The following is a 17,164-nucleotide window of genomic DNA, read 5'->3' on the forward strand; positions in this document are numbered from 1 at the left end:
GAGAGAGAGAAATTTAAAATTTATCAGTGATGAGCTTAAATTTACATATAAACTATTTATTATAATAAATGCATGTTATTTGACAATACGCGTATCTTGTATGTTGTATTAATTATTTTTTATTTTATTTTATTTTATTTTATTTTATTTTTTATGTAAAAAAAAAGGGGGGAAACATATATGGAACTTATGCAAAATATTTTATCATTTGTAATATAAAAACGGGGATAATTGATAAAAATAAAAATAAAAATAAAAATAAAAAAGATCTAATTAGCAGTTGCAGCAGTAGTAGTAGTAGTAGTAGTAGTGGCAGCAGTACGATGTTGTTCAGCAGTAGATAAGACAGTCATAATAAGATTCTGTTGTTCAGCATTCAAATCCTTTGTTAAGAGGGTATAAGATGCACTGTTGTTTTGTTGCATATTTCTAAATACTTGTTCAAATCGAACATAAGGATCAATTTCATCTAAAGGTGATTCAAACAAAATCTCTTCTTCCATCTCTTCTTCGTCTTCCTCAAGATCACTAAAGTTATCAGAATGCTGTGCAGCTTGACTAGCTAAATATTCAAGATATTCATTATCTTCATCAGGAACATCTTCATCTTCACCGAGCTCCTCGAATTCTTCTTCGTCTCCACTACCGGCATCAAAGCCATTCAAGTCATCTTCAAAGTCATCATCAAAGGAGCCATATAATTTTTCCATATTTTCACGATTTTCCATAGCCTTGGGTAAAGTCTGGAAGACGTTAACCATACAGGCCAAAATTTGAGACCACCCAGATTGGAGTGTGGCTGGAATCATATCCATAGGTAATTCCAAGAGAGCACAGAGTGCGACAATTACTAATTTTTTATCATGGACACGTGAAAACTTGGGAAGTGTATTGAACCAAAGAGTAAAGAAGCCTTGAGTCCAGTTGTTTTCTTCGAGAATACGTAAGGTAAGAGCAGGATTATAATAGATACAATTTACAACGACCTCAATACAATGAACTTTAAATTCAGTTGTCTTCATAGATCCTGTAAAGATATATTGGAAGGCCAAGTTGAGGAAAGGTGCAACACACATATCAACATGCCCACGACAGTTAAGTAACACTGATTCCATCAATTTACAGGCACAGATACGATCATTTTCTCCAACTCGATCACTCTTCATTACAGTATCAATGATATCGAACATCATGTGCTGAACGTGCTCGTTACTGACAAAGACATCCTTACCATAGGAAATATAGTTGTCAAGTGGAGGCAACATTTCTTCCATATAATCAATACCTGAATCCTTAAAGGCGGCATAAATGAGCTCAAAGACACTCCACATTGTGGGAGTTACTCGTTTAGCAGAGAAGGTACAGGAATCAATAATTTCAAAGATCTCATCATAGAGATCCAATATTCTGTTTTCCAGGGTATAGGTGATAACAGGCAAAAGAGCATTTTCTAATTGTTGAAGAATTTCAGGCGTGCTTTCAAGACTAAGAATTAAAGTACCAATTGTCTTCAAAACGCCCATAGCAGCCATCGTCTTGTCACTTAATTCATCAATATCACCTGTAAATTCATCATCATCTGCGTTTGCTAATGTATTACTCTGATTCAATTCTTCCATGATACGTAAGAAAGTATCACGTAATTGAGTACAAAGCTGAACAGCAAAGGGTGTCAATTGCTCAGCAAAGACTTCTACAAACTCTTCCATCACGTTTGCTAATGTATCGATATCGATTTCATTTGTTAAATTCAATAATTCTTGCATGATAAAAGGCAAGTTGGGTGCCATTGCATTACGAACACTTTCATGGCGAATCATAGGTTGAAGAGCAAGACAAGCTTGGACTTTAACAGCTAATTCTGTATCGCGAATACAATCAATAACACTTTGATACAAGGTAGCTAAGTTTTGCTCGTTATTAAAATCTAAATCGCTAAAATGTCTAGTCAAGTCACAAGCACGAGCTCTTAAAAAGGGATATTTGCTCTTAAATTCTGGAAAGACATGAGTGACAAAGAAAGGTTCCATCATATTAGCAACAGGAGACTTTTTTTGAAGGACCTGATAGGCTAAACCACCAATCATACACATTGCACCATCCTTTTCACGTGGATTTTTTGATCTTCAGGTGCTTCTAAATATTTGCTAAGGACACTATTAACAAAATTAAGGATCCCCATGAAGGTATACTTTTTACGGTCACGAGCCAAGTCAATCAAAAAGTTCATAGCATTTGTTTGAGGTGAATGGAAATCCTCAAGAGGATCGACTTTCTTATGTACAAATTCAACAGGATCCTCATCCCAAAGTTCTTGATCCTCATCGGAAAAGCAGAGTTGAGGAAAAATGAAATGAGCTACCAATGTCTCCACATGAGGCTTCAGTAACTGCCATGTTGTCTTATTCTTGACACAATCAGCAAAGAAGGAAGATGTCAAGGCTAAACACTTACTAGGTATCCATATTTCCTTTTTGATCCAAAGTTCAATTTGACCAAGATAGGCTTGCAAAATATTGGGTGCAAAATTAGCTGAAAATTGTTTTGCAAAGGCGCTATACTCAGGTGTTCCACGAGGCATAGTGGCAGGATTACCGTATTTGGAGAAGAGACGGTTAAGACAGTGATAGGCCCACTTTTTCGTTTTCCACCATGGATATCTGTCACGTTCATCTGCATCCGCAGGTAATACTTCATTAGGAATTTTTTTCTCAATAAGCTGCAAGAAAAGGGTACCCCAGGGAACTAAGGAATTTGGGTCTTGAAGACTTTTAGGAAGTTCAGCTTGAATACCAGCATGATAAATTTTGAGTGCCAGCTTAAGGATCTCAGCTGCTTCAATACTGTCATTGTTAATAAGACCAGAGGCAATAGTCTGAATGACAGGAAAAGTTAATTTAACTAATTGTCTAAATGGCTCACGTTTGGATCCTGTTCTCCACCTATTAAAAAAAATGATTATGTAACATAAGTATTTAGCTCTTATGCAAATACAGTTATTTGTATAAATATTTACTGGTAAACTCGAACAACTTCACGTAAAGCTAACAAACCAACATAAATCAATCGGACATCAGTTGAAGTCAAAAGTCTTTCAAGTTCGCTAATAAAATTAGGCCAATTATCCGGGAAATCGTTTGTTAAAATAGTATTTAAGGTGGATGTAAGTTGTACTCTATAAAAACAATTGTTAGTACGTATTAAGACAATATTCCTTCCATTATTCGCTTTTTTCTCTTTAGTGTATTGTCCAGACTGATGTGCTCTTCCCTTTCATTCTCTTTTTTTCATAAAAATAAAAATGAAAATAAAAAACTTACTGAACTTGGTTTGGAGCAGTTACTAAAGCTTGAAGAATAGTCTGCTTTACCATGTTTCGGTCTTCATTATTAATAGGAACAGCTGATTCACGTTCACCATCCCAAGCTTTGTTTAAGCGGTTTTTGAAATAGATGGCAGCTATACAAAAAAAAAAAAAAAAAAAAAAAAAAAAAAAAAGAATTAAGTATTTTCACTATTGTCTTTTTAAGAATCGATTATTTTACCTGCTTGACGAGCACCTAATTCAAGTTCTTCTGAGGCAAGGATTTGTAATACAATAGGTAAGAATCCATTATTCGCTTCAATCTAATAAAATATTGATTAATAAAAAAAAAATATAAGGAGAAATAAATATTATCAGTGTCATTTCTCTTACATTTCTAATGTTCAATTCAGCTTGCTTATGAACATTGGGATCAGGATGATATGTAGCAACAAATAACTGGTAAACTGAATTCTGATCCATTTCCTTTTTTTTATTTTTAAATTTTAAAAAAAAGGTGAATTAAGGTACCCAAAAAAAAATAACAATAATAAAAAAAGTATCAAAATAAGAAAAACATACATGTAAATAAAAACTTTTTTTTTTAAGTTGCGGGTGACTGTCAAATAATTACTATTCTATTTTTTTTTATTGTTTTTTTTCATGTATCTATTAATCTTCATCATCAACAATGATTACTGTTGTAGTAATTAATAAAAAAAAAGGTGTAAACCAATATCATTAGATCCAAGTTATAATTTACTATTTTGATATAATATATGTTTTTTACATTTTATTAAGGTTTTGAATAACACTTTTTCAATTTCAAGATTAAATGAACAATAGAATCTCTTTTACTGTTTTTGAAAACAATAAAAACAATAACAATTATTTATTGAGCTTCATGGAATATCGAATTAATTTTTAGTTTAAATGGTTATTTTATTTTTATTTCTAATATGAACAATACATAAACTTTATATCTTAGTACAACCAACAAACTTAATTACAAAAAACAGGGAAACTGACAAACTCAGCGATACGCAGGGTCCGGAGAGTCACGTGACTTTTCGAAATTCAGGAGGAATATATATTAATTGCAAAAAAAATTGACAAGATAGCCTCTGTAGCTCAGTGGTAGAGCGTTTGTCTTGTAAACAAAAGGTCTGTTGTTCAATCCAGCACCGAGGCAATATATTTTTTAGTTTTTTTTCTCGAGTTGCTTGCATCGGATCACATATTTTCTGATTTATTAACTTTGGCTTGTCGATTAAGGCTGCTTATAGCTTGTATTATGTTATTATTACAAAATAAATTAAGATTATATGATCTACCTGCTACTGAAATAAAAATTAAATAAGATCTATCGATATACTATTATTTTTGTGATAATTTATTATGCTAGTTGACAGCATCTGTATCCTTTTTATTTTATCATAAATTAAATAGTATGATTAGGACGTTCCTTGTAAAGATTTAGTAGTATGATGAAGCAAGAGTAGAAGAAAAAAAAAATAAAATAAAATAATTTTTTTTTTCTGATCAAATAAAATGTATTAGTTCTGAGTGGTAAAATATGAAATGTGTATTAAGGAGGCTTCATTATAACAATAGTAAAAGAAAAAAGATTAATTGTTAATATATTTGCTGGTAAAACAAATGATTGAGAATACTTAATTTTTATTTGTTATTAAAGATATGAATATATAAAGTAGAATACATAATATCATATTTTTTGTTTTTTGATGTAAAGAGCAAAGAAGAAACAAATGATCTGTAAATATCACTGCTTTATATTAAAGAATGCTTATAATGTATATATAATAAGAAGGAGAGAAAATAATATGTATATACTCGATTTATACATATATAACTTGTATGTGTATGTGTGTGTGTGTTTTTTCTTTTTTTTTTCTTTTTTTTTTTTTAATAAAGCTGATGAGAGAGTAAAATATGACTTGTTGTTGATTGTTGCTGTTGTTGCTGTACTGAATGAAGAAAATAATTATTTTCAGATACATTATATTGTATAGGCGATGAAGTAGCTGAAGTTGAAGAAGAAGACGGCGATAATGAAGGTGATGTATGACTATTGACTACAGGCGCCTCATACAGCATATCAAATGTTGTAGTTATTAATGGGTTAAACTTTATATCAAAATTATCGAGGTGTTGTTGTGAATCAGGATTAAACGTTTCTTTAACGAATTGTGACGTTTGTTGTTGATTATTAAATGTAGCAGTATTTGGCCATTCAAAATCATATTGCTGTGTTTCTACTGGTTGAGCTACTACAGAAGCTGCTGCTGCCGCCATCATCATCATTTCTTCAGAAGAAGATGAAGCTCGTTCTTCAATAAATAAAGGACTTTGTTGTGTACCATTTCTCCGAGATATACAAAATGGACAATGTCTAACAAATCGAGCAATCAATTCTTTTGGAATCCAAGAATATCTTCTACGAACCTACAAAAAAAAATAAAAATAAAAAAGAGTGGAGAAATAAGATAAAATGAAAGCAAATAATAATAATAACATATACACATTTATATCATCCTTACCAATGCAGATGTTTTATCTCTACCTCCATGATGCGCTTCGGTATGTGCTCTTACCAAAATACTATAAATTTGTTCACGCATAGCCACCGGCTTACCATCATGACAGATAACTTGTCTCGTATTTAACTGGAACATTTTTTTTACCCAAAATCTAAATTGAGCAGTTGAGACAGCCGTATTACGAGGATCTCTAAGAACTTGTAAAATTATAGAATAACGAGCTTGATTTATCAATGCTTTGTCTCGCTTCTTGGAAGATAAATTCTGAAGGTAATCTTGAACAATAGAGTCAAATTCTTTATAGGTAGGAAATTGATCTTGTTGCAAAGGTATAGATTGTCCAAGTTGCTGATTGATAGTGATATAATTTTCATTCATTGAATCCAGTATCATGTTACAAAACTCATCCTGCTGTTGATTTAAAGACATCATTCAAGTATAGTATATATGTATATGAATATGTAACAATAGTGATAAAGACAAAACAATTATATATATATTATAAACGAAAGAAAACAGAAAGTAATAAATATTTATACAAAACTTTTGATGATTTTAAATAAAAATAAATGCACGTATATGTGTATTTGTAACTATTTATATGTATACATGTCTATATGTTTATAAGAGACTCGGATATAAATATTTATATGTTTTATAGTTAAAGAAAATTAAGCTAAATTAAGGAGTAAAGAGATGGCTAAAAAAGCTCTTTCCTTTATATAATTAGGAGTGAAAGAAGTATATAATAAAGAAAAAGATTATATACAAAAGTACTTTCCTTTTAACGTTGTTTACTGTTAACATAACAGTATGACAATAAAAGAAAAGGGGAGGAGGGGTAAGGGGAAATGGCTGCCAAAAAAAAAAGGGAAAAGGAGAGTAGGGGAAGAATTAGATCTACTGACTCTTTAAGACAGATAAGGTTAATTATAGCGGCACACTCAAAGGCATCGTATATAGACCCTCTTTTTTTTTTTTTTTTTTTTTTTTTTTGTTTTTTATTGAAAATAATAACTGTTATCTATGCTCTTCCCCTTAACCTTACCTTATACACAAAAACATATAAAATACTCTTCCCCCCTTTTCTTATTACTTTACTCATATCTTATAATAGTTTAATTTTAGCATATTGTTCTTCTAATTTTATATATATGATGATGGCTTGTCCTTAAAATAAACCGATAATAATTACCGAAACTTGATTCACATGATATTATATTTCTGCTATATAATCATACGCCAGTTATAATTCCAATGACTTATTCTTCTTATAATCCAGACTTTTTTTTTTGTTTATCTAAAGTGAATGATCCAATTTCTATATGCAATAGAGATCTTTAAGGATTCTTTTTTACATGTAAAAAATAGGTATATTTTTAGAATAAGATGCATATTAATTGTTACATCGTTGTCAAATATAGCAAAATAGAGAGATAAAAGTTTAATATAAATATGGAATACAACATACTGTTTGTATAAAATATCCAAAGTTACTTTCTTTCTTTCTTTCTTTTATATAATTTACATACTTAATATTCTAGTATTCGTTTAAATAAAATTCATATTTAAAAAAAAGAAAGCCATTTAATGTAATGAAACTTTAGGAAAACATAATGCAACAAATATACACCTTTGCTACAATTACTTATTTTTTCTTTTACATATAAAAGCAACAGTAAATATTTTTCTTATTGCTTCTATACTTTTTCTTTCTTTTCTTTTCTTTTTTCTTTTTTTTTTTTGGGCACTCGATACATTTCCAATAATCTAAAATACATGAAAAAAAAAGAGATCTTTTTTTTTTCGGATCTCTAAAACAAAAGCGATATGACAAATAAGACATTTTTTCTTTTTTTCACAAACAAAAAGAAAAAAAAAAACATCCTTTACATTTTCTTTGTTTTCTTGTACTCATCTACATTTCAACAATGTGTGGCATTTCAGCACTTATTTTAGCAGATCCTAATGGAGCTGCTTGTCCTGATTTATTTGAAAGCTTAGGTCTACTTCAACATAGAGGCCAGGTACATAAGATTTTATTTTATTCTCGCTTTCTTCAAATGACGTTTATATATGTATGTATATCTATATATCTGTATATACAAATAGGATGCTGCGGGTATTGTAACTTGTGCTGCAAAAGGCCGATTTTATCAATGTAAAGGAAATGGCATGGTTAGAGACGTTTTTAATGAACAACAACTTTCCAATCTTATTGGTAGCCTTGGTATTGGACATGGTATGAAATAGATTATAAAAGTATTACTCGTATTTAATATGGATATACTAAAATACATTAATATCTGTCTTTTTTTTTTATATGTAAAAATATACATATATAGTTCGTTACCCCACAGCAGGTTCATCTTCTATGTCCGAAGCTCAACCTTTTTATGTCAATTCACCTTATGGCATTACTTTTGCTCATGTAAATATATTTATTTAAATGTTTATATTTGTAGTGTGTTTTTTTTCATTAGCAAGACTAACTCTTTGATATACTTGTTTCATTATTATTTAGAACGGTAATTTGACTAATGCAAGAGAATTGAGAGATTTCATGGACAAAGTAGCTCACCGACATATCAACACCGATTCTGATTCCGAATTATTATTAAACATCTTGGCCAACAACTTACAGAAGACTGGAAAATTTAGGTAAAAGTGACTGTCAAAAATGAGTATGACCCACCCAATAGATAAACTTACATCTCATCTAAAAAAAAAAAAAAAGAGTAAACGAAGAAGATATCTTTACAGCCATCAAGGACTTGTATAGTCAATGTAGAGGAGCTTATGCTTGTGTAGCCATGATTGCCGGATTTGGTATCATTGGCTTTAGAGATCCTCATGGTATACGTCCCCTCATCATGGGGCGTCGTCAGACACCTTCAGGATATGATTATATGTTTGCTTCTGAAAGTGTTGTTTTAGAATCTCTCGGGTTTACAGATTTCCAAGATGTACTACCAGGCGAGGCTATTATTATTACGAGAGAAGCCATTTCAAGACGTCGTTTAGTGATCAAGGAAGATATTGCACCATGTATCTTTGAATATGTTTATTTTGCTCGTCAAGACAGTATCATTGATGGTATTTCGGTTTACAATGCTCGTTTAGCAATGGGTGAAGCCTTGGCTGATCAAGTGAAAAGGGTACTTGGTGATCAAATAGATATTGACGTAGTCATCCCTGTACCTGATACAAGTCGTGCTGCTGCTATTCAATGCTCCCGCAAACTTAACATTGTTTATCGTGAAGGCTTTAACAAGAATCGATATGTCGGCAGAACATTCATTATGCCTGGTCAACAAATAAGACGTAAAAATGTGCGTCGTAAATTGAATGCAATGGCATTAGAATTCCAAGGAAAAAATGTGTTATTAGTAGATGGTAAAGTATTCCTGTATACAAGAGTAATAATAATAAAACAATTTTTTTTTAACTCATTCATATATCTATATAGATTCTATTGTTAGAGGAACTACTTCAAAGGAAATCATTCAAATGGCAAGAGAGGCAGGTGCTAAAAAAGTCTATTTCGCCTCTTGTGCACCACCCATCCGATACCCCAACGTCTATGGTATTGATATGCCTACAAGACATGAATTAGTAGCCTATGGACGCAATGAAGAAGACATAGCCAGAGATATTGGAGCAGATAAAGTTATCTTTGAAGATTTGGACGCTTTGATTGATTCCGTACGTCGCTTTAATACCAACATTAAAACATTCGATACATCTGTCTTTAATGGCAAATATGTCACTGGTGATGTAGATGAGTCCTACTTTAATTATATAGAAAGCTTGCGTAGCGATAAGGTCAAGGAAGCAACTACTGATAATGAAAGCATTGGTTTACATAATAGTTTTAAGAAATAATACATTAGAGAATATTGTTTATTATATAATATTGTTATACAAAAGAATCATGCGTCATATATATATATAAAAGTATACTTTATAAATAATTCATCATGCTTAATATTAAATAGAACTTTTCTCATTCAAAAAAAAAAAAAAATATTAAATTAGTTAGACAGAAAGACATTAGCAATAGAAAGACAAGATAAAAACTTTGATAGAATACTCAAACATGACCGAACAAACATGAATTAAATTCCTAGGGAAATAGGAATAGCTAAAAGTTATTCCTCTTCATAATAATAATAAAAGGAAAATATAAAGAGAGAAACACAAAAGACTTTGCCACTGTTAGGGCTTATCGAAATTATTACCATAATAAAAAAAACAAGCAAATAAATACATATAAATAGATATTGGTTTTTGCCTATGTTTAGATTATATATAAATTCGAAGCCGTTTTATTAGCAGCAATTGCGATATTATCCAAAACGAGGAATATGAAAATAAAAAAAAAAAGAGGAAATTGATGGGATAACGATTTATCTATGGAGAAAATAATTTTTTATACTTGAATTACATAAGGAACAAACACTTATAATGAAGCCTGATTCAAAGACAATTAAGCAAATATTGAGTTTTGAAGAAGATAGTCATTCTCTTTGATTTATTACTCACAATTATAGCAATTCCCAGAAGATTCTTTAAATAAAATAATATATCTTCTCTAAAAATATTCATAAAATAAAAATATCTTACAATGAATAATTTATTTATTTTTTTTTTTTTTTTTTTTTTTTTTTTTTTTTTTTTTTTTTGCCAAGAATAAGAAGCTCGTACTAATGTTTAAGAATTTCAATTTACACTTAAGGTAACTCAAGTCTAAATTAATCAGCAATGTCCTACAATATTTAATTTACGTAGTTCAAGTAGTCTAGAATGAATTGTTACACATACTTTTTTTTTTTTTTTTTGGATCGACATAGTCTGTTACATTGTGTACGACTATACCAAATGACAATCCCCCCAAAAAAAAAAACTAATTTTTGTAATAAAATATATTTAATTTATAGCTTAAAAAAAAAAAAGAAGAATCATAATAAGTAGGATTTACACTGCTAATCGTGCTCATGAAAAAAAAAAGGGGGGGGGATTTCGTGCAGGGATTACTAGGGCATTCTAATAATGTTTTTCTAGACATGTTAAGAAAAAAACTTAATTCGGCATTCTGTTAATACAATTTTTTTTTTATACTCATGGAATGTATTTACAACAGATATAGAAAACTTTTATTTAAACACCTAACCTAAATTCAACAATGTTACCGTGGGTATAAATCCATTATCAATAGGACTATAGAGATATGGCTTATCAATATCACTATCCCAAGCAATAGTGTCTTCCATCAATTTCTTGTAGTAAATCAAGTATTCCAAGGACAGCATCATGCGGGTGCATGTACTTGACAGCGTTGGCAACATGCATTTTTGGATAAATTTAAATGTGTATGATAATGACGATCCTGCAGATGCTGATGCTGTTGATGGTTGTGGTGGATGATACTGGTGAATATAATATTCAACAATCAAGCCATAAACCATGACTCCAAAGGTCATAAACTTCCTTAGTGATTTCGCCTTCATCACTCTTCTATGAAGCATTCTTTTGGTTATCTCACCAAGCCGTACAATTTCGTTATCGATGTCAGCAGCTGCTGTATGAAATGGTTTGATTTCTACAGCTCCAATTTCCAAACCATTAATTTCAACAAATTTGGCATCTGATGTTTGACAGTGCTGGATACTCATATTTGAACAATCATAGAAATCGAATGGTAAATCCCTAAAGAAAAAGTATCAATTCCTGCTACCACTGATTTTTCTTTATATAGTTTACCAATATATTTGGAATCTGTCATTGACATGGAAAACAGAATTAACAAAAGGCACAACGTATTTTATCTTGTAATCATTTTCCCTATTATCTTGATCCTCTACAGGCTTGTACGAATGAAAATTTAATTGCTGGAGTTTATAATCTTTGAGTATATTAGAATGGCTAAAGAGTTTTTATTAATTCCAAATACTATCAAGCAAAGCAAATGAATTTACCAAGATAATAAAAGAATTGTTATATTGTCGAATTCAGGTTTCAAGGGATTCAACAGAAAATTGTCATTTTTGTATTGCACTTCCTATAAAACAATTAGTCTTGTTACCTTTTACTTTGGATACCACTTACTCGAAAAAATCGATCAGCAAGACTGCGGATGTCGTCATCAAGGGCATCAAGTATATTTTCGCGGTTTTCACAAGTATCAACAAATTCAATACCACTGTACATTCTATGAAATAAAACTATTAGTTGTGCAAACAGCTTATGTCATATCAGCAACTATTTCTTACAGTCTATCAATCACTGATTCACTTTTCGACATATACCGAATCTCATCAAGGTTTTCCAACAATAATGGTTCTATCTCATCCAAGCTAATAACGTACGCAATATAAGGACTGTCAATTGAGGAAACTGAATTTTGATAGGTGTCTCCAGATGTGTTTGTGAGAAGTGATATATCTAAAACCCGTTAAAAGCCGTATGATTTCAATCCTAACCCATAACATACCTTGATTTTCCCCAATGTTAGCAAGAGACTTCTGTTTCAATCTCTTTCCATTGCTTCTGTCATTCTCATCCTTATTATCTAAATTCTTCTGATCAACTGATCCCCCGTTTTCACTATCTTCTTCCTCAATAGTTGTCGTTACTTTCCTTTTACCTTTGTCTCTCTCCAAATCGGCGTTTATCTTGTAATAGCTACAATCTGCTGCATTATACATCAACATTTGACCTTTATGCGTGAGATTGGTTTTGACATCTTGGATCTCTTCCTCTCTTCTCTTCTCTTGATCTTAATTGCCTTTGCATACTCGAGGGTAAACATGTTACTGATTTGTGTATTTTCCAAAAATAATTTGATCTTTGTACAATATCTCGCCATACTCAACGCTTGTCCAACAATGATACAATCTTCTTTGATCATTATTATTTTTGTGGAGACTTCTTTATCAGAATCTTTTACTTTTTTAATGACCAATTTACTGATATCGTCGAGTGCAATAATAATAATGTCGTATAAAATTCTAGAATCATCAGGGCAAATTTGGTTTTGTAAATAATCATCGATCAAACGTTTCGCATCACTGAATTCTTTAAAAGGTGCAATCAAGACACCATCAGGGATGTTCAAAGCATCTCTGATTGCTGAAGGAATAGTTGAGGCACCCTTTAGACCGTCTAGTTTTGGTCGTCTTGCCATTTTGCGTGTTGCCTGCATTTAATATCACTGCAAATAACTCCTACTTTCACCAAAGTTTCACCATGGTGAAAGCATATTGAACATGGTAAATGCAACCATGGCAAAACTAGTACTTTATCTCCGGTGTTAAAGTTGACATTATGGTCTTTTAACGGCTCACCCTTTTTAACCCATGTCCATTGCTTTCCATCTGAACCCAAACGGTTAATTTTTTGTTTCGTCACTAAAGACGACCTTTTTTTCCCAATCCTCCACCGTCCAATTTATATAAGCTTTGTCCCGTTTCAGACGATTTCGTCTACGCTCATTCGTCAATGGCAATAAAGATTTTTTAAGCTTCGAACCAAAGTTGGATAATTTTAAGAATTTGCGAATGGTTTGCGCAAAATATCATATCCTTGACCATGTAAGTTCCCGGAAGCGTCTACTGCAGTGGTGATAAAATGACCAATATAAAAAGATCGCGCAAACAATCCCCCAAGTAAAGGGCTAATCTTCTTTGATCTACCTTCTTTTACGTTAATCTCAATTTGATTTTCTTTGACAATTCTGCTAATTGTCCTAGTTGACACGCCCATTGCCTTAGAAATATCTTTATAAGGCTCCTTAGCATTAAATTTTGCTAAAATATCCATCTTTTTATCGTAAGGAATCGGACTCATTTTATTGTATGTAATGATCTGTGTTAATGGGAATGATGCACAAATGTTGTTCAGATTAGTTACGAATGATATTAAATGATTTAAAAATAGATAAAGAAAAAAAAATATTATGCAGCGAAATAGCTAAATCGTATACAATGACATGATCGCTGTCAAAATAAACATTCATGCATGTAAATGAGACTAAAAAGCTATAAAAATAGTCAACTTTCCATTAAAAAAATACTTTTATTAATATATCTTTATTCATTTATGTTGTGCATTAAGGAAAAAAGAATTAAGCCCTAACATCGTAACCGACAGTAACTCTCAGTAACGCCGATTTGACTTGGCTAAAAAGTCAATTATTCACTAATCGTTTTCCATTTAGTGCCATTTATTTTTCGGAGATCGCCATTTATTTTTTTCAGAGCGGACAAAATTTACCAGCCGCACTGTAGTAAAATATCATAGCCCTCCCCCCCCACGTGTGCCATTATTATCATTATCCTTTCTTTTTCTTCTTCTCCTGTTATTTACGCCCCGGTATCAAACGTCACAAAGCCAAAAAAAGCAGCAGCACATTAAATATTAATTTAGTGTATTATTATTAAAAAGATCAATATTTCTCTTTTCTCTCTTTCTCTCTCTCTCTCTTTTTTTTTATTATTATTATTGAGTCATTTTCTCTTATTAATTATTATTATGATATTTTCTCCTAATAGTGTGCCTATATCTCCTCCTGTCACTCCAAAGATAACATTGGAAAAGGAGCGATCTATGTCACCTGTGGCATCTATTATTCAATTACCACCACCATCTAATAGCAGTAGTAGTAATAATAATAATGCTTTTTTTACTCCTACTTCTCCTCCTCATTATGATCTAATAAAAAGAAGACCACGTAAAGCTAGTCGTGTATATCGATTCATTTCAACTGCAAGTGAAGATGTTATCCATCAATCTTCTTTAGTTATCAACAGAGGTAAAAATCGATCCAAATCAAGACCTTATCGTTCTCTTCCTGCTTGCACTCAAGGTACTTTTATGATGGATGTCGGAGTTATTTGCAGAATAATAAAAGGACGGAAGAACAGAAAGAATTCAAAAGTGACACAGAACAAATCATTACTACCAACGTTTGACACGGTTTCTATTCTTAATACTGAACGCCATGTAAGGAAAGCCAAGACTGATGCAGCCGCAGCTTATGATAGTGTTGATATCACTGTAAGTGATGAAGAAGCTCTTGAACCTGAATGGGTTCCTAATATGAATGTGTTTAATCATTCATTACCTACTGTAGTATGGAAAGGTATACACGTACATATATCATTTATAAATTTACTATACTAACAATAAATATACACATATAAATAAATATATATTCTTAGGTACACCATTGCTAATTAAACATTTACCTTATTATGAACTATTACATCCTGGTGAAGTCTATATCGCATCTACTTTACGCATCACACCAGAACAATATTTAAAATGTAGAAGGTCACTTATCTTGGCAGCTAAAGAATTTAATAAAAGGCATCTTCAATTTAGAAAGTCAGATGCGCAAAAATGTGCACGAATTGATGTTAATAAGATTAGTATGCTTTGGAGCGTGTTTAATAAATTAGGTTGGTTCAACCCTCATTAACAAAGATTATCACGCCATATACATAATTGTATATTTTACCATTATTTTATCCTCATTTATATATATTACTTCCTCATGTCATTTATAAAGCATTCTATTATATTATATATCTATTCTCTCTCTCTCTCTTTAAATCATATTGTAAAATATCCTTTAAACTAAATAAATAAATATTCCCTTTCACATTTATAGTTTATTTTACACTTTTAAAGAAGAATTGATTCCAATAAATTGATTGCTTTAGTCAAGTAATCAAGCTACAAATCATACTTTTCTTTCCTATTAGTATTTTATTATCAATTAGAGAGACTTTATATGATTCAATCCATAAGCGATGATATTTAGGTTTTGCTTCATGTATACATACATACACCTTAGTGTTACTATTACTCTGTTTTTATTTCTTCTTTCTTTGCATGGAATAGTTCATGTCCTTTTGCAACTATGTTACATAAAAAAAAGTAAATACATATGTTAATCTCTCTCCGCCCTCCCCCCTTTTTTTTTCCATTCACTAAACTAAATAGTTACTTGTTTTATAAAGTAAAGAACAAAACCAACCGCAGAATATGAAGAAAACGCCTCTTTGAGCATTATTCTTAAATAAACCTAAGAGAGGATAAGGCCAATATCCATTATGCTCATAACATACATTAACCCAAACATAATAAAGAAAAGTGAAAAAGTAAATGGAAAAGATATGAATAGGGGATCTTTTAAATCCTCTGTTAAATCCCATAAAGTCGATCCAGCACACAATAGTAGGAAAAAGATGTAGACTCAAATCTAACTTTAAAGGTAAATCAAATATAGTATCTTTGGGTACCAGCATTTCTTTATCATACAGCATAATAGGCCAATATAAAATGCTAATTAACCCTTCTACCTAGAAATAATAATGATATTAATATGCGCGTATGTTATATATATATATGTATATGTATGTATATATTTACAGGTGTGGCAATAGCAGTCAAGGATTCATAAATCACTATAATAATATAAAATACATAAATATCTTATCGCGTCTTTTTTTTTTTCTCTACCCATATTTTTCTTCTTTTTTTTTACCTTGAAGTTTTCCTGTTAATAAATTAATAATGCGAGCAAAAGAGGATAAAGTGGCTACCAAAAGACCGACAATAGTTAAAAACTACACAAGATAAATATCATTATATGTTATTATTGCTAGGTTATAACTTACTTGAAAATGACCACTATAGCCCACCATAGGTACACCGATTTTTACACCATATAATCCATACAGGTTTACACATAGACCTGCAGTAACAATAAACAAATTCAATCCTTTATGCGTCATGCTGTACAAGACGGGAAAGAAAGAAAGAAAGACAGAAAGAAAGAAAGAAAAAAAAGGGTAATATTATAAATATAAAACATCATTTCCATCATTATCGGCGGTCTAATTCGGTAATAAACCGTTCAACTCAGTAATATATCCATAATAATACGTATGTTAATGATAATACAGTATTTTTGGACTAGCTTGTTGGTTTCTAACGAGATAATACAGAGGGGCCATCTTGACCAGTTAGTATTTCATTAGAGATTTGATGAATATATGTATACATATATGTATATATTTTTTGGCATTATTGCAACCGTATTGTCACAGTATCTCAAGGTAGCTTTGGCTAGCTAAGATACCATGACAGCTTATTATTATAGATTTAAAATTTCTTTCAAAGCATAAATGGTAAGTCTGCTTCGTATAAAAAGTAGCTATGTTAAATTGGCTGTTCACTTTTTTTTTTTTTTTTTTTTTTTTTTTTTTTTTTGAATTAACTAGGGCAAATC

At 31.1% G+C, this 17,164-nt stretch overlaps 6 protein-coding genes and 1 non-coding gene across 7 annotated transcripts; 3 read left to right on the top strand and 4 right to left on the bottom strand.

Moving 5' to 3' along the window:
• Positions 1–234: 234 nt before the first annotated feature.
• On the bottom strand, positions 235–3,877 carry BX663DRAFT_495898 (armadillo-type protein). The gene is made up of 6 exons (XM_051525709.1): positions 3,698–3,877; positions 3,546–3,627; positions 3,321–3,459; positions 3,017–3,175; positions 2,156–2,942; positions 235–2,102 (listed from the first exon to the last, which is right to left on the bottom strand). The coding sequence occupies exons 1-6, from the start codon at positions 3,785–3,787 to the stop codon at positions 270–272; spliced, it is 3,090 nt and encodes a 1,029-aa protein (XP_051386272.1). The 5' UTR covers positions 3,788–3,877; the 3' UTR covers positions 235–269.
• Positions 3,878–4,424: 547 nt separating this feature from the next.
• On the top strand, positions 4,425–4,496 carry BX663DRAFT_t20. Its single transcript has one exon. It is a non-coding gene; the product is annotated as a tRNA-Thr (tRNA).
• Positions 4,497–5,230: 734 nt separating this feature from the next.
• On the bottom strand, positions 5,231–6,243 carry BX663DRAFT_427483 (uncharacterized protein; the record flags this gene model as incomplete). Its single annotated transcript, XM_051522625.1, has 2 exons — positions 5,231–5,770; positions 5,866–6,243. The coding sequence occupies 2 exons, from the start codon at positions 6,241–6,243 to the stop codon at positions 5,231–5,233; spliced, it is 918 nt and encodes a 305-aa protein (XP_051386273.1).
• A 1,797-nt stretch (positions 6,244–8,040) lies between these two features.
• BX663DRAFT_427691 (amidophosphoribosyltransferase) lies at positions 8,041–9,750 on the top strand (the record flags this gene model as incomplete). The annotated part of the gene is made up of 5 exons (XM_051522636.1): positions 8,041–8,107; positions 8,211–8,296; positions 8,390–8,526; positions 8,603–9,261; positions 9,335–9,750. The coding sequence occupies 5 exons, from the start codon at positions 8,041–8,043 to the stop codon at positions 9,748–9,750; spliced, it is 1,365 nt and encodes a 454-aa protein (XP_051386274.1).
• Positions 9,751–11,033: 1,283 nt separating this feature from the next.
• BX663DRAFT_529107 (uncharacterized protein) lies at positions 11,034–12,075 on the bottom strand (the record flags this gene model as incomplete). Its single annotated transcript, XM_051530219.1, has 4 exons — positions 11,034–11,574; positions 11,629–11,790; positions 11,844–11,926; positions 11,974–12,075. 4 exons carry the CDS (start codon positions 12,073–12,075, stop codon positions 11,034–11,036), a joined length of 888 nt encoding a protein of 295 aa, XP_051386275.1.
• A 2,667-nt stretch (positions 12,076–14,742) lies between these two features.
• Positions 14,743–15,346, top strand: BX663DRAFT_428168 (uncharacterized protein; the record flags this gene model as incomplete). Its single annotated transcript, XM_051522664.1, has 2 exons — positions 14,743–15,007; positions 15,087–15,346. 2 exons carry the CDS (start codon positions 14,743–14,745, stop codon positions 15,344–15,346), a joined length of 525 nt encoding a protein of 174 aa, XP_051386276.1.
• A 386-nt stretch (positions 15,347–15,732) lies between these two features.
• On the bottom strand, positions 15,733–16,667 carry BX663DRAFT_548489 (FAR-17a/AIG1-like protein-domain-containing protein; the record flags this gene model as incomplete). Its single annotated transcript, XM_051531081.1, has 5 exons — positions 15,733–15,788; positions 15,878–16,232; positions 16,303–16,337; positions 16,418–16,499; positions 16,551–16,667. 5 exons carry the CDS (start codon positions 16,665–16,667, stop codon positions 15,733–15,735), a joined length of 645 nt encoding a protein of 214 aa, XP_051386277.1.
• Positions 16,668–17,164: the final 497 nt, after the last annotated feature.

The sequence above is a fragment of the Cokeromyces recurvatus genome (assembly GCF_025118155.1).
Source record: "Cokeromyces recurvatus strain NRRL 2243 chromosome Unknown BX663scaffold_3, whole genome shotgun sequence".
NCBI classification, from domain to species: Eukaryota; Fungi; Mucoromycota; class Mucoromycetes; order Mucorales; family Mucoraceae; genus Cokeromyces; species Cokeromyces recurvatus.

Excerpts from the sequence above, each read along its gene's own strand:
- BX663DRAFT_495898 (XM_051525709.1), bottom strand. The coding sequence starts at position 3,787 with ATGGATCAGAATTCAGTTTACCAGTTATTTGTTGCTACATATCATCCT. Across the intron at positions 3,460-3,545 it reads ATTAGGTGCTCGTCAAGCAG|CTGCCATCTATTTCAAAAAC; the intron begins GTAAAATAATCG and ends TTTTTTGTATAG. Across the intron at positions 2,103-2,155 it reads TCCTTAATTTTGTTAATAGT|GATGGTGCAATGTGTATGAT; the intron begins GTCCTTAGCAAA and ends CCACGTGAAAAG.